The following is a 14,549-nucleotide window of genomic DNA, read 5'->3' on the forward strand; positions in this document are numbered from 1 at the left end:
ACTTTGCTTTCTTTCTAGTCTGTGTAAAAAATTGTCTTTTTAGAGAAAGGGAGAAAATTCCCTAGAGATGCTCTCTTTTCACTCTGAGAACTGGCACCATGTGTTGGCTGATCCTTTATGAGCCACACACACAGAGATCCTGAACTCTAAGGCACTATTATTTGCCTTGGGGGAAGATATTTTAATTCGGTGTCTTTTTTTTTTTTTAAAGAATTTTATAATTTATATTTATTTATTTAATTATGGCTGTGTTGGGTCTTTGTTTCTGTACGAGGGCTTTCTCTATTTGCGGCAAGAGGGGGCCACTCTTCATCGCGGTGTGCGGGCCTCTCACCATCGCGGCCTCTCTTGTTGCGGAGCACAGGCTCCAGATACGCAGGCTCAGTAGCTGTGGCTCACAGGCCTAGTTGCTCTGCGATATGTGGGATCTTCCCAGACCAGGGCTCGAACCCGTGTCCCCTGCATTGGCAGGCAGATTCTCAACCACTGCGCCACCAGGGAAGCCCTAATTCTGTGTCTTTAAAAATCTTTTCCATGACATGCAAATTCTTGGCTTTTTAAAAAGAGATTACTGATCTACTTGGTTTTAAGATGTCATCCTTGATTGGAACAAATGATGTGTTTTTGTTTTTTCATCTATGCCATTAAAATCTCACAGCCTTTTAAAAAAATATTTAATCCTAGTGCAAGCTTATGATTCTTAGATGAAATTTCTGGCTTTATAAGCCATAAAAGGGACCTTCAGCCTGTCTTAACTTCATTACCTCTCTGGCTGTTAGATACATACATGTATACATACTCTTCCTGCAAATTCTGAAGCAGAAATTAGCTAGCAGTTGTCTTCTGCTTGTTACTGGAGGGTCTAGGTAGTGTTGGCAACTATAACCCAAGAAGGCTAAAGAAAGAAAAAAAGAAAATGTGAGTAAAGGAGACAAGTGAATTTATTTCAATCCAATACATATTTATTTATACATATTTATACATATAGTTTTTGTTTACAAAATTTGCTCAGGCTGTTGTACAGTGGTCAGAGAAAATGTTCTGGGGCTGGTTTAACAGTTGAGATGAGGAATAAACTGGACTAGGATAGTGGCAGTGGGAATTGAGAGATGTGGATGGATTTGAGTGGCAATTCTGATGTAGAATTGGTTATGATTGACTGGATGCTGGGGGGTGGAAGAAAAAGGAGGATCAAGGCCCCAGATTCTGGCTTTGACAGCTTGTGGTTGTTGGCACCCTTTACTGAAGTGAGGGGCACTTTAGGAACTTATAGGAACCAAAGCTGGAGAGAGTTCCTGAGTTGAAAACTGAATGAGGAAGTAAGTAGAGTTGATGTACTCCATTCCTTTTGTTTAACTTCCATTTCCCAGACACTGCCCTGTACCCCAACCCCTTTAGTCAGCCTTCTCCAGATGTAACACTGCATCATCTCTCCTCCTCTCCCAAACTTTCTCCACCTACTCAAAGTATACCACCTCTGCAGGAAGTGCAGATGTCAGTTACTTCACAACCAGTGAAAGCCCTTTTACTTTTGAGGTCCAGTTTAAATGAGAATGCCTAGACGTTCTCTTTCTCTCTCTCTCTCCCCTTTGTATGCCTGAAACATTTTCTTATACAAGTTGTTCTACTGGTCTTCATTTATCACAAAAGTAACATAAGCTAAGCCCAGAAAATTAAACCATATATATGCACACAAATTATAAAGAATAAAATGTCCCATAATGCCATATACATAGTGTGTATATGTATAGTGTATATAAATATATGTGCATATATGTATATATATTATGTGTAAATAAATATGCATGTATATTTGTACACACACATGAAATAGTATACTAAGTAGACATTTTTTTGTGGTATGCAGTTTTTTTTTTTTACTCCTCAATACATCATGAACATTTTTTTCCATGTCAGTGTATATTCTTTTCTTTTTTGTTTTTTTTAATTTTATTTATTTATTTTATTTATGGCTGTGTTGGGTCTTCGTTTCTGTGCGAGGGCTTTCTCTAGTTGCGGCGAGCGGGGGCCACTCTTCATCGCGGTGCGCGGGCCTCTCACTATCACAGCCTTTCTTGTTGCGGAGCACAGGCTCCAGACGCGCAGGCTCAGCAGTTGTGGCTCACGGGCCCAGTCGCTCCGCGGCATGTGGGATCTTCCCAGACCAGGGCTCGAACCCCTGTCCCCTGCATTGGCGGGCAGATTCTCAACCACTGCGCCACCAGGGAAGCCCAGTGTATATTCTTTTACAATTTAATTTTCAGGGACTTCTTAGTATTCTAGTTAATAAATATATTATATAAATACATTTCTAAGTCAATCTCTCTTTCAGACAAATAATTTGTTTCCCATAGTTTAAACAGTACTGTGATGATTATCCTTGTACGTAAATCTTTGCTCACATTTTCTTGAGAACAAATTCTACAAAGTGAAATTTCTGGATCAATTGGCATGTACACCATTTAAAGACTTTTTCGGTGTCTATTGACAAATTGCCCTTCAGAAGGTGAGCACGCATTTTTGTCGTTATTATAGGTCCAGAATGACGCATCAATGTGCCTTTAATGTTCCTTTCTTTGGTTACTGGTGAGGTTGAAAATTTTTTTATATTTAGTGGCCATAATAGTTCCACTTTTGTGAACTATGTATTTATAACCCTGTCCCACTTATATATTGGGGTCTTCAACATTTCTCATTGATTTATTAAAAAATGCTTTTAAAGTTAGAATATCAGTCTTTTGTCATTATATTTCCAAATATTTTCACAATTCATAATTCATATTTTTGACAGTGATATTTACTATAAATGAAAATATATTTAAGCATATATTTTATGTACTTAAGTCTGTCAATTTACTATATAATTCCAACTTTGAGGTCCTGCCTAAATATTGACAGATATTTTCTTTAGTACTTATTTTAGTTTTAGTTTTTATTTTAAATAATTCATATATCATTTCTTTGATTTAAGATTTGGGGTTATGATCTGACTATGCCTTCTCCAAGTGGTTAGTCATTTGTCCCTAAACATTTTGTTATATAGTCCACCCTTTACCTAGTTATTTGACATGGTAATTTCTCTCAGTTTAATGTCAAAATCCAGTCCATTGATTTATATTTATTAAAAACTGATTATGGGCATCAACATTTTAACCCTGATTTTTCTAGTCCTTCCTTCTCAACTCTTATCTTCTGGATCAATTCTAGTACATCCCAGATTTTGTTTCCTTCTCTCCAGAAGCATTTAAGATCTGTTAAGTTGGCCTGGTGTAGTCTTATAAAAATGTCTTGTAAGGGTTTTCATAGGTCACCTCCCATTTTCACCATAGCCAATCTTTAGGCGCTTGTGTGAAAACAAATTGCCCATTAAATTTAAGGGGGCTAAAAAGGGAAACCAATCAAAAATTGAATCAATTATTGAGGTCTGTTGCAGTCTGATGATTTTAGTGTTTTCCTGCCGCTACCTGATTGAACCATGGATCGTGTGGCAACCATTAATATCCAAACTCTGGCTTTGTTAAAACCTGTTTTTCTTTCTTTTTTAATTTTAAAGATGGAAAGCAACAATTACATGTATTATCCTACACTGGGAAGATGGCCTCAATAACACAAAATTTCATTTTGCCTTTAAAATGTGCATGACTTTTTTTTTTTTAGTTTTTTTTTTCATTTTCTAAAATGTAATGTTTTCTTCCTTAATGATTCTCAAAGGAATACAAACTTTTTGTAACATTTCATGTCATATTAGAAAATATACTTAATAAAGTAAAAATCACATGAATTCTCTCAGTCATTAACATTTGGGTGTATATCATTTCAGACGTTTCCCTTTGAGAACATGCACTTAAATGTACGTATGTTCAGCCCTTAAAAAGGCAATCACATTATACAAACTGTTCTGGAATCTTCTTCTAATTATTTAATAATACCTCATGGACCATTTGCACTTAAAAGTAGAGATGCATGCCATTATTTTTAATGGCTACATGGTATTCTGTTTTATGGTTTCATCATAATTTATTTAATCAATTGCTTGTTCATGACATTTACTTTGAATCCAGTTTTTGTATAATTTGGAATGAACATCCTTGATCATTTATCTTTGCACAAGGGTCTGATATTTCCTCAGGATAAATTCCTTAAGGCAGAATTATTGATTCAAAAGGGTGCCATGTTTTACAGGCTTTTGGCACATATTGTGCCGGGAAATTTGAACCACTTTATGCTTCCTCCAGCATTGTTCATTTCCTCGCACTCCTGCCAAAATTGAGTAGTAGTATTCTTTTTATTTGTTGCCTATCTGATAGGCAAATAGATGGTGGTACATTGTTTTCACTTGCATTTATTTGATTACTAGTGAGTCTAGATATTCCTTCCTATGTAGAAAAACATTTCTTGAAAGAGTGATTTTTTTTCTGAGAACAACTCCAAAATAATCAAATGAACTTCAAAAGGAGAAACTGAAATGGGACAGATTCTCAGAGTAATTTAATATAAGCAAATTGCCTATTTTGTGACAATAATTGCAATCCAGCTTTAAAAATTATTGCCCAAAGGTACTAATCTACAAAAGAGCAAGGGCAAAATATGATTACCTAAAATCTTTTCATTGAGTTTATCTTTTGGGAAAAAAAGGATAGGAAAAAAGTCAAATCAAAATGTTATGAATTTAGATTAAGGAAACAATATATTGAATAACATCAGTATTGGACTCAGATCATCAAATGAGTTTGTGACTATCTGGACAGGTATGTGTAATGATTCTATCAAGAAATATGAAGGATATCAGGGATTGAAAGACAAAGACTGATTTTAGAAGGACCCCCAACTTGTCAATAGTAAATATTTTGATTTAAGTTGTACATCAATTTGGCAAGTTGTCTGTAAACAGAATTTATTTCAAGTGGAAATAGCTTAAATGCACCAGGGAAACTCATGAATCAGCTTACTGACAGTTTCATCTTTAAATATGGAATTTTGTGTTTCTTAAGAGAAGAACAGTCTTTGGAGTCAGCTCAGGTTTTCTTCATGTTCTTCCTATCTTGAAGGATCATTTAAGATCCCTCAGGATGGGAAAATTCCACTGTTTTATGACCTGAAGCATGTAGATTTAACCCAAACTTTTTAATACCTCTAACATCCTTACCACAGTTCAGTCCTCTCAATACTTTCTCTTTTAACTTACCCAATCTAATTTCAGGCAAATTTAATCCATATGTTTATGTTTACAGTAATGTCTTAGATGTTTTACAATCCCTCTTTTATGTCTTTTGAGTGTGGTGTTTGGTTAAAATAAATAAGAAGTGAAACTCCATCTTTGGGGGTGAGGTACTGTGTTCCCCTAAGATATACAACTATTTTAAGGTTGAAAGAGGTTTCCTTTGATCCAAGACAATTAAATCAGGAAAAAGGCTGTGCAACAGAACTGTGTTATTTAATATATTTGCTTTCCTTAGATTCAATTTTCTTTTCTTTCCTTCCTCTTTGAACTTATTTCCCTTCCCCTATCTCTGGTCACACTGAAGTATACTCCTGGTGCCACAAATATGTAACATCACCTATATGTGCATCTGCTTACACTGTTCTCTCTGCTCAGAAGGAAGTTGCCAACTGCCAGCTTATGGCTGGATGTAGCCCACAAATATGTTTTATTTGGACTTCACTGTATTTTTCTCTTAAATTTGAGCCAACATTTAAAAATCAAAAAGCTTCACATGAAATTCTGGATTTCTGGCTTTGTTTGGAACATGGAAACTCTGGCAATATCGTGTCTGCTTTTATTCAAGGTAGCAATCAGCCACAAGTGATCAATGTCTATTCTTTTAGATGGAACTTGCACTTAATTATGACTTTGTTGAAAGAACAAACCTGGCCCCATTAGGTTACTTACATTACATTCTTGGCTTCTTTAGGTTGAGTTTGAGATATCTGCTATGATATATGGATGATATAAAGGACAAAAGACACAAAGGACAAAAGACACAGGTTTTGCCCTCTTAGACATATTATCTAGTTGGGGGGCAGGGCATATTTGACAAATTAAGACTATAAGTGTTAAAAAGCCACAAGAGTCATCACAGTGCTGCAGGAATTTACTAGATGGGTGTGAGAAAAAAAATGTATGAAATTAAGGATTTTGAGTTTAGAGACAAGGGAAATGGTAACAGGTAAAGTTTATTGAGTATTCATTATGTACCAAGCACGTTTCTAATGCTATATGTATGTTGACTGATTCACATAATAGTTCTACGAGTAGGTAATATTATCCTAAATTTATAGATGAGGACACTGAGTCCTAGAAAAGTTGAACTTGAGGCCTCACAGCGGGTAAAAGGGAAAAGCTGAGGTGAGTTAACATAAGACCATATTGTGTTGGAGACCAGTAGACTTGGAGGCAGGCCTGATCCAAGGTCTATTGCCCGTGTACTGCTGGGAAAATCAATTACGTGCTTGGAGTCTTATTTTACCCCTCTGATCATTATTCTTTTCTTCCTTCTCTAAGAGAAAGATTGTGCTTGGTGGTGGTGGTGGGGGCAGAGAATGTGTAAGTGCTTTGTAACCAAAAAGCATGAAGAAGCCAAGGATTCCCATGGAGGAATTACAAATCTGATTCACCAAATTATAGGACACTGGTTGGTTCACCTTAACTAGTATAGCTCTCAGCCTGCAGTGAGCCTAACCTGGGGATCTTCTTAACCTTCAGTTTCTGATTCAGGAAGTCTGGGATGTGGTCCAAGATTCTGCAGTTCTAACAACTTGCAGGTGATGTTACTGGTGGGATGTTACCGCTGCTGCTGGTCCAGGGACCAAACTTTAAGTGGCAAGAAATAGAAGGGCCACAGTGCATTAACATGCCAGTCGCAAGGGCATGGACCTTCTCTCCTGTTTCCACCTGCTACTTACCAGGAATGTTAAGAGGCCTTCTCAGGCTCTCTCTCCTGCCATCCCATGGGGCCAGCCCGGCCAAAGTTTACTGAGATCCTGATTTTGGAGTCTAGACTAGGGCAAAGGAAGATGCCCTTTTGTACCTGTATTATCAGAGCTCTCAACAGTGGCTTGGGGTCAGAGCCATAGTTAACAATAAGTTATTACTTTACTTTTCATTTATGCCTGTTTGTAACTCAAGGCCTCAAAGGAGAAGGGCAAGGGGTGGGGGTTAGAGCCTGGGGCAGGATTCCAGTAGATATTCATTCCTCAAATCTTTTTTATCTACCATGTACCCGATTCTGTGTCAGGCATGGGGTCCCTGGCCATAATGCTATCTAATAATGCCCCCGATTCTACCTTAAACCATTGCAGAACTACTCATAATTATGTGGAAATAAACTGAGGAATCAATAGACCCTTTGTATAAATATTAGTTGTATTAGACACTGTTTGCTTCCTGCCCAGTATCCATTCCTCTCTTCTTTCTTGCTGATGGGGAACCAGTTTTGTTCAGTTTTCATTTCCCTACCTGTGACTCAGAGGAGGGTAGCAGTGCTGTACTGGAACTGGAACTGAGCAAGTGGGCTCGTTGCCCACTGTGCAATGGAAAGACCAAGGCAATGGTCTTTTGCAGAGAGAAAAGGCTTTATTGCAGGGTGGAAAACAAGAAGACAAGAGGCACTGCTTTAGATCTGGCTCCTTGACTGGCATTTGAATGGAGTATTTATCTTGGAAGTAGGGAACAAGAGGGGGAGGGTGCTCAGAAATGATTGATGGAAAGTAAGTGTAAGTTTCAACGTAAGTTTCGAGAGTTCAGGGGTTCCTTGCACAGGCCAGACAGTCCTTAATGCCTCTTCATGGGTTGCATGTGCAATTTCAGAGGTGGAGAAGTCCAGTACATAACATGCAGTGGATTTTCAGCCTGTGACATTCAAAGTGTGCTATCAGTCATTCTAGTCCCTCAACGCGCCTGTGTGATGCTCATGCTCAGTTGGAGGGGTTGTCAGCAAGCTGTTTGCGTATCTGTGGTTTCCCTGATACTCTGCGAAACAAGCTTGGTGTTCTCCATGTTACGATTTTTGTTTCTATCTTGTTTCTACCTTCGGGACCAAGATCCTTTAAGGTACAAGGTATAGTTTCAGAACCAGCTCTTACCAGCTCAGGAGAGATGACTGCTAAATTTTAGGAAGTTTGAATCAGATAAACAATCCATTATTAAAAATAAAATTATATAAACTTAAAATTTAATAAATTATATTAAAAAGGTAATACTCAAAACTTACTACTTTCTAATTATTTTACCACATTTTACTGTTATCTTTGCTCTTAAGATTACGCACATCTATTAAATATCTATGTGGTGGGAATAATTTATAATCAATTGACTGTGCATCTCTTCCAAATTCTGTGTCCAGTAATGTCACATTAGGAGCTTGAAATGTGCTATGGTGGTGTATTTACACCACAGAAATTGGCGCATGCTATATAAATCAGAGCTTGATTTTTTTCCTGGGTGAGCTGGTTGTTAACATTTACCAGCACACCATGGGGTAATCCTATACAGGGGAAAAATCTAATTGATTTAAGATAAACAAGGTAGCTCTATTTCCTTTCCCTTAGGCACGTGGCCCAATTCTGGCCAATGAGACAAGAAAGTTGCTCATGTTGGGAGTTTCTTAGAAAGCTTTTCTTGCTTCTAACAAGGAGATACAGGGTAGATATGGGCTTTTTCTGTTTCTGGCCATGTGATGTCTGGATGTGACATATGCGGACTTTCAGAAGTTATCTTGTAACAGTGTCCAGGCAGGATTAACATGCATTTTGTTCTTTTAGTTTTTATTTTTTAGACCTCATGTTCAGAGAAAACAATTAGCATGTATTTTTTATATTTTCTCTTCTAGAGGGGATCCTGATAGATGTGACATCTGGGGAAATACTCCCTTACATTACGCAGCCTCCAATGGTCATGCCCACTGTGTCTCATTTCTGATCAACTTCGGTGCCAACATCTTTGCCCTGGACAACGATTTCCAGTCTCCACTGGATGCTGCTGCCAGCAGAGAGCAGAATGAATGTGTTGGTCTCTTGGATAAGGCTGCCACTGCCCAGAACATCATGAACCCCAAGAAGGTCACCAGGCTGAAGGAGCAGGCTCAGAAGAATGCCAGGAGGCAGATCAAAGAGTGTGAGAGGCTCCAGGAGAAGCACCAAAATAAGATGGCCCGCACCTACAACAAGGAGGAATCTGGGACTCTTTCTTCTTCCAAGGGCACTTTCTCCAGGTCATCCCTTTCAAATGCTTCTGCTTCCAACACATTCGGGTCACTGTCTAAGGGCATTAAAGACACCTTTAAAATAAAGTTCAAGAAGAACAAAGACACAGCAGAGCCGTTAGGGAAGGAGAGAACAAGTGGGCAGAAGAATGTGATGGAAGTGTTCAGAGAGGAGCAGGAGGAGGAGGAGGAGGAGGAAGATCGCTTCTCAGGGGACTTCAGAGAGAAGCTCCAGTTCTCAGTAAAGGGGGACAGCTGGGTGCAACACGAATCCATTCTCAACCGTCCAGGTCTAGGAAATGTTGTTTTTAGAAGGAACAGAATATTGAGCCCTGAAGACATCTCAGACAGCAAGAGGGAGTTGGGGTTTAAAATGCCCAGTGAATTGCTTCAGAGACAAGGAGGAGCTGAGGCTGATGAAGAGGGAGCGGAAAACAACCGTGAAGATGATCTGCCTTGGGATGAGGATGAAGTGGAATGGGAGGAAGATGTGAGTGATGCTACTCCCCTGGAAGTGTTCTTGCAGTCCCACTACCTGGAAGAATTCCTTCCCATCTTCATGAGAGAGCAGATTGATCTGGAAGCTCTGCTGCTTTGCTCTGATGAGGACCTTCAGAGCATACACATGCAGCTGGGTCCCAGGAAGAAAGTCCTTAATGCCATAAACAGAAGGAAGCAGGTGCTACAACAGCCTGGGCAGTTGGTCGACACCAGCCTCTGATGGAGTGTTGGGTCAACTGGGTGAGTCTGCAGCAGTGGCGTGGTGCTGTGGCCCACTGGAAACATTTCAGGCATTACCCACTCTCTACCCAATACCAGACTACTGGGTTTCTAGGGTTTTGGAGGTGTCCATCAAAGAGGCCCAAATTCTACTCTGAGAAATACTCTATACCTCTCCACATAAACCACTAATGAGAAACTCAAGGAGACCTGGGAATAAGAAAATGGCATCTTTCTTCAATTATCTTTTTGATATTTTTGAATACAGAAAGGATGAAATGGATGACAGAGAAGGGAAAAAACTTTCTTCACTTTCCTAACTCTGGACTCAAAATTATAATCTCTCGTCACATTAGCTGCTGCTTAATTTCTCATCCTCATAGTCTAGGGATTCTAACTCCAGTTCTGTCCTTAGCTCTATGACTTTACCTGTTGGTGGAGACTAAAGTTCCTCCATTGGCCTGTGGCATGATGCCCAACTTAAATGTGTCTAACCCTTCAACAGATGTTTACATGTTTACAAGTAATAGAAATGGGTCTATAGTACTCCTGCCTGGGAACAGAGAGAAGATGGCAGGTAGAGAGAGAGAAGAAAGAAACAGAATGTATGGTACCTGTATGGACTGAATTTTGTCCCTCCAAAATTCTTATGTTGAAACCGTAATCCCTAATGTGACTGTATTTGAAGATAAGACCTTTATTAAAGAGCTGATTAAGGTTAAATGAGGTCATAAAGGTGAGGCCCTAATTCCATATGACTGTTGTCCTTTGAAGAGGTAGAGACACTGGAGATGTGCACACACACAGAATAGGCTATGTGAAGACACAGCAAGAAGGCAGCCATCTGAAAGCCAAGGAGGAAAGCCTCAGGAGAATTCAAACCTTCTACCACCTTGATCTTGGACTTCCAGCCTCCAGAGCTATAAGAAAATAAATTTCTGTTGTTTAAGCCACCCAGTCTGTGGTATTTTGTTAACGGCAGCCCTAGCAGACTAAAACAGTGCTTAAGCAAGAGAGTCAGAGAGGAGAGAAAGAAGGATGCAGAAAAGAACTCTGGCTTGTTAGATGATTTTTCCTAAGGGTAAGTACCTCCTAAAACTTAAAAAAAAAAAGGAAAAAGAAATCTAGGTTCTTTGTAGGGAAAATTCAATTGTAGAAGTAAATTTTACATTTTATGCTTATGATATACATATCTTTCATTTACTGTTGTCTATCACCATTTCTGCACGTCTGAATACATGTAGGTTCTACAATATAAGTTGTCAACACAACAGTACTGCTGCTGATGTTATTTAAATGGAAATCCCAAATTTAAGTTGAAACCCTACTTGAATAGCTAAGCTTCACTGGATTTTTATAGCCAGCCTCTCATTAAATGGAATTTACCATTGATTATGTGTATAATATAGAAAAAGCTTCAGCATGCTTCCTGATTCACAGCTGTCTGTGTTACTTTAAGAGGCACAATGGAGGATACAGATGCTTAAATCTGATGAACAATTGGCACATTCTTCCTCAATGAATGGATCGAAAAGGTTGTCAGTCATTGAATAAATATGTTACACTAGGGGATGATTATGTTTACAAATACTGCATTTCATTGTTCTGGAATAAACTGCAGTTGTACATGAAAGCAGTAGTCACATAGAAGGCACTCAGAAAAACTTTGTAGTGTCTCAGTCTTTCTCTATTAGTATGTCCTTATTGTAGATGCCAGGATCCTCTCTCCACGTATCCCCCAGAATCTGCCTGATGAGACACTCATTGCTAGGATACAGGAGAATTATAAGCCACTAGGAAAGTACTACTGTTAACAAAAAGGATGCTTTCCAGCAGTGCTTTGTACATCATTGTCAGAGGTAAAAATAATATAGAAAGCCTGACAATGTATTCTAGCAAATGAGAGGTGGCATAAAGAATTTTGAGCTGGCAACCAGCATTGCTACTTGGAAGATGATTGATAGAATAGTAAATGGAAAGGTACTCTTAGGGAAAATAAGAAAAGACAGGCCAGCAAAAATGTTACTGGAATTCAGCATCATAGGATTTAGTCCTGCTTCATGGGATTTGATTATTTCTAGTTGGAACTTGTCCATGTTGCCCTACTGGAGGGGTAGCAATTTGCTCAGAAATATGGGAAGGGGACGTTTGCCCAGCAGGACTGGAAGTTCTCACCAGGACCATCCATCCCATTGGACTTTATGTCAGTTCTGTGATGAGATAAAGGGATATGAATTTGAAGAACACCTCAAGCGAGTGTGTGTTCTGTGGTTTTTAAAACCTCACATAAAACTTCCTTAACATTGCTGGATTAAAAAGGAGAGAGCAAACATAATCCCTTTATATAATAACAGTGAATAACATAAAACACAGTGAGGCCAGAATGGGTTGTTAGAAGGTGTTTGTTTGTTTTTTTTCCCAATAGTTGCATTTTATTTTTATTAAGGTATCCCAGCTTATAGACTCCGTAGGCTCATCCACCATTCTCTGAATAACTCCTGTTCCATTTAAAGGGTAAATATACTGTATCGATGATTATTGCAAAGACTGGCTTAAAGTGTATGAACCAAACAGAATTACCTTTGGTCTTACATATCAAGGAGCAAAGGAGGCAAATTAAGCGGTTCCAGCTCCTGGGAATTCTCCTATGCCCACTTCCCTAGCAGAAAAGCTAGGTTCTGCCCTACTACAATGTAAGGTCCTTTAGGACAGGGAATTTGCTCTGTCCTGTATTCACTGATATATCCCTTGTACCAAGTGCCAATCCATCACACAGCAGGTATTCAATAAATATTGCTGAACAACAGAATGTGATGCCTAGGCTGAAGGCGGGATGCAGATTACTCTGGTCTGTTGATTCCTATGATTCTGACCGACTTCAGTGGTTCACACGGCATTTGAGGTGGGTGGGCAATGTGAAATGGAAAAGAGTAACTTTGAAAGGCAGAAAACTTCTTATTGCAAAACTACTCTCGATCCATTTCCTGCCTTAACTCTAATATAGTTGGAGAGAGTCATCTGTGCTCTTTGGTGTGAGGACTATTTCTTTTCTGTTAGCAGCCTAGCATGAGTTATTGTAGGGACTCTTATGAATGAAAGAAGAAATCTATGAATAAATTAAGGTGCTTTTGATAATCTCATCGTCACACACCCTTCTCTACACATCCTTAGAGTTGTGACCATTAAGATCCCCAGAAAGACTCCATAGTTACTTGAGGTGTGCAGAGCAGATCACGTGGGTATTTTGTTCTAGCACAAAGGCTAGACAGTCTGGCAAACACGGTAAACTTTTGGGTAAGCTACCTACAGCATGAAGAGGACCTGCCAGGAGGAATTTGGGTAAGAAAACAAAGCAAAATAATATGCTTCTCTTTGCTGCTGACTTACAACCAGCCTAGGGATTGGAGAGGGAGTATTTGAATGGGTCTTTGACAGGACACGGACAACACAGCTCTGCTAGTGACCCAGGGGACCTGAGGAAAGCATTGCTGCACCTCAGTTTTCCCACCTGTAAGTTGAAGAGGTTGAACTGGATAATTCCTAATGGCCCTTCAACACTGATACTGTAGTGCACACCTGTAGATTTTGCCTACCCAATATACAGTCCTCCCCCTTTTTGGTAAGAGACCCCTTTCCTTTTGTTAGCTGATGTGGTCAGATGGGCTGATTGCACTGCTGACTTCAAGGGGGGTCATGTGACCCAGGCCTGGATAATAGGGGAATTAGATCCCCCTGGATGATGCAGTGGTTCAGGGATAAGCATATGGGCCTGACCTGGCCAAAGAGCATATTCCATTTCCTTTAGCCACTATGTTATGGATATGGGCATAGGCCCTAGATGGTCCGGTGTGTCTCCATTCTGAGACTTTTAACTGTTAAGGAAGAGAATGTCTATTTCTGCCAAGGTTGCTGAAGAGGACAGACTATGATTCAAGAGCTGCTGGCACCCATCCTGCCACTACCAGGGGAGAGCTTACTTGATAATGCAGCCAACACCGAAGAAAACAGAGCCAAGGAACAGAGAGAGCAAGACTGGGTCCTGATGACACTTGGACCCCCTGGATACATACAGCTATAGTTGAAACCAGTTACCTGTGTACTTCTTAATCATAAGAGCCAATGAATTCCATTCTTCACTCATTCATTCAACTTAAGGTAGTTTGAGTTGTGGTCTCTACCGATTGTGACTGAAGGAGTTCTGACCAATAGAGAAGCTCTGCTGTTCCTTGAAATTTCAATTATAAGAAGCCAGAAACAAAAGGCTACATAATATATGATTCCATTTATACGAATGTCCAGAAAAGGCAAATCCATAACAATAGAAAGTAGATTAGTGGTTGCCAGGGGCTGAGAAGAAGGGGGAATGGGGAATGACTGCTAATGGCTACTAGGTTTCTTTTTGGAGTGATGAAAATGCTGTGAAATTAGACAGTGGTGATGGTTGCACAACCCTGTGAATATACTAAAAAACATTGAATTATATACTTTAAACTGGTGGATTTTATGATATGTAAATTGTATCTCAATTAATAAAATAGAAAAAATTTAACTATAGCCATCAGAGCTCCTGCAGGGAGTGAATGGGAGCCCTTGATCCCCTCACTTTCCTTGCTGTGAGGGATAGAAGTT

The 14,549-nt window shown here is 39.3% G+C and overlaps 1 protein-coding gene across 6 annotated transcripts in view; it reads left to right on the forward strand.

The window, feature by feature from the left end:
- ANKS4B (ankyrin repeat and sterile alpha motif domain containing 4B) overlaps window positions 1-10,874 on the forward strand; it is a 66,747-nt gene extending 55,873 nt beyond the window's left edge. For 5 of the 6 annotated variants that reach the window (XM_082431077.1, XM_082431078.1, XM_082431079.1 and 2 more), the window contains one exon: window positions 8,829-10,874. In XM_082431077.1, coding sequence (XP_082287203.1) covers window positions 8,829-9,921 — 1,093 coding nt within the window. In that variant the 3' untranslated portion in view covers window positions 9,922-10,874. The remainder of the gene's footprint in view (window positions 1-8,828) is intronic. The other variant, XM_082431083.1, reaches the window with a different exon arrangement.
- The last annotated feature ends 3,675 nt before the right edge of the window (window positions 10,875-14,549 follow it).

Source organism: Balaenoptera physalus, assembly GCF_965194825.1.
Source record: "Balaenoptera physalus genome assembly, chromosome: 16".
NCBI lineage: Eukaryota > Metazoa > Chordata > Mammalia > Artiodactyla > Balaenopteridae > Balaenoptera > Balaenoptera physalus.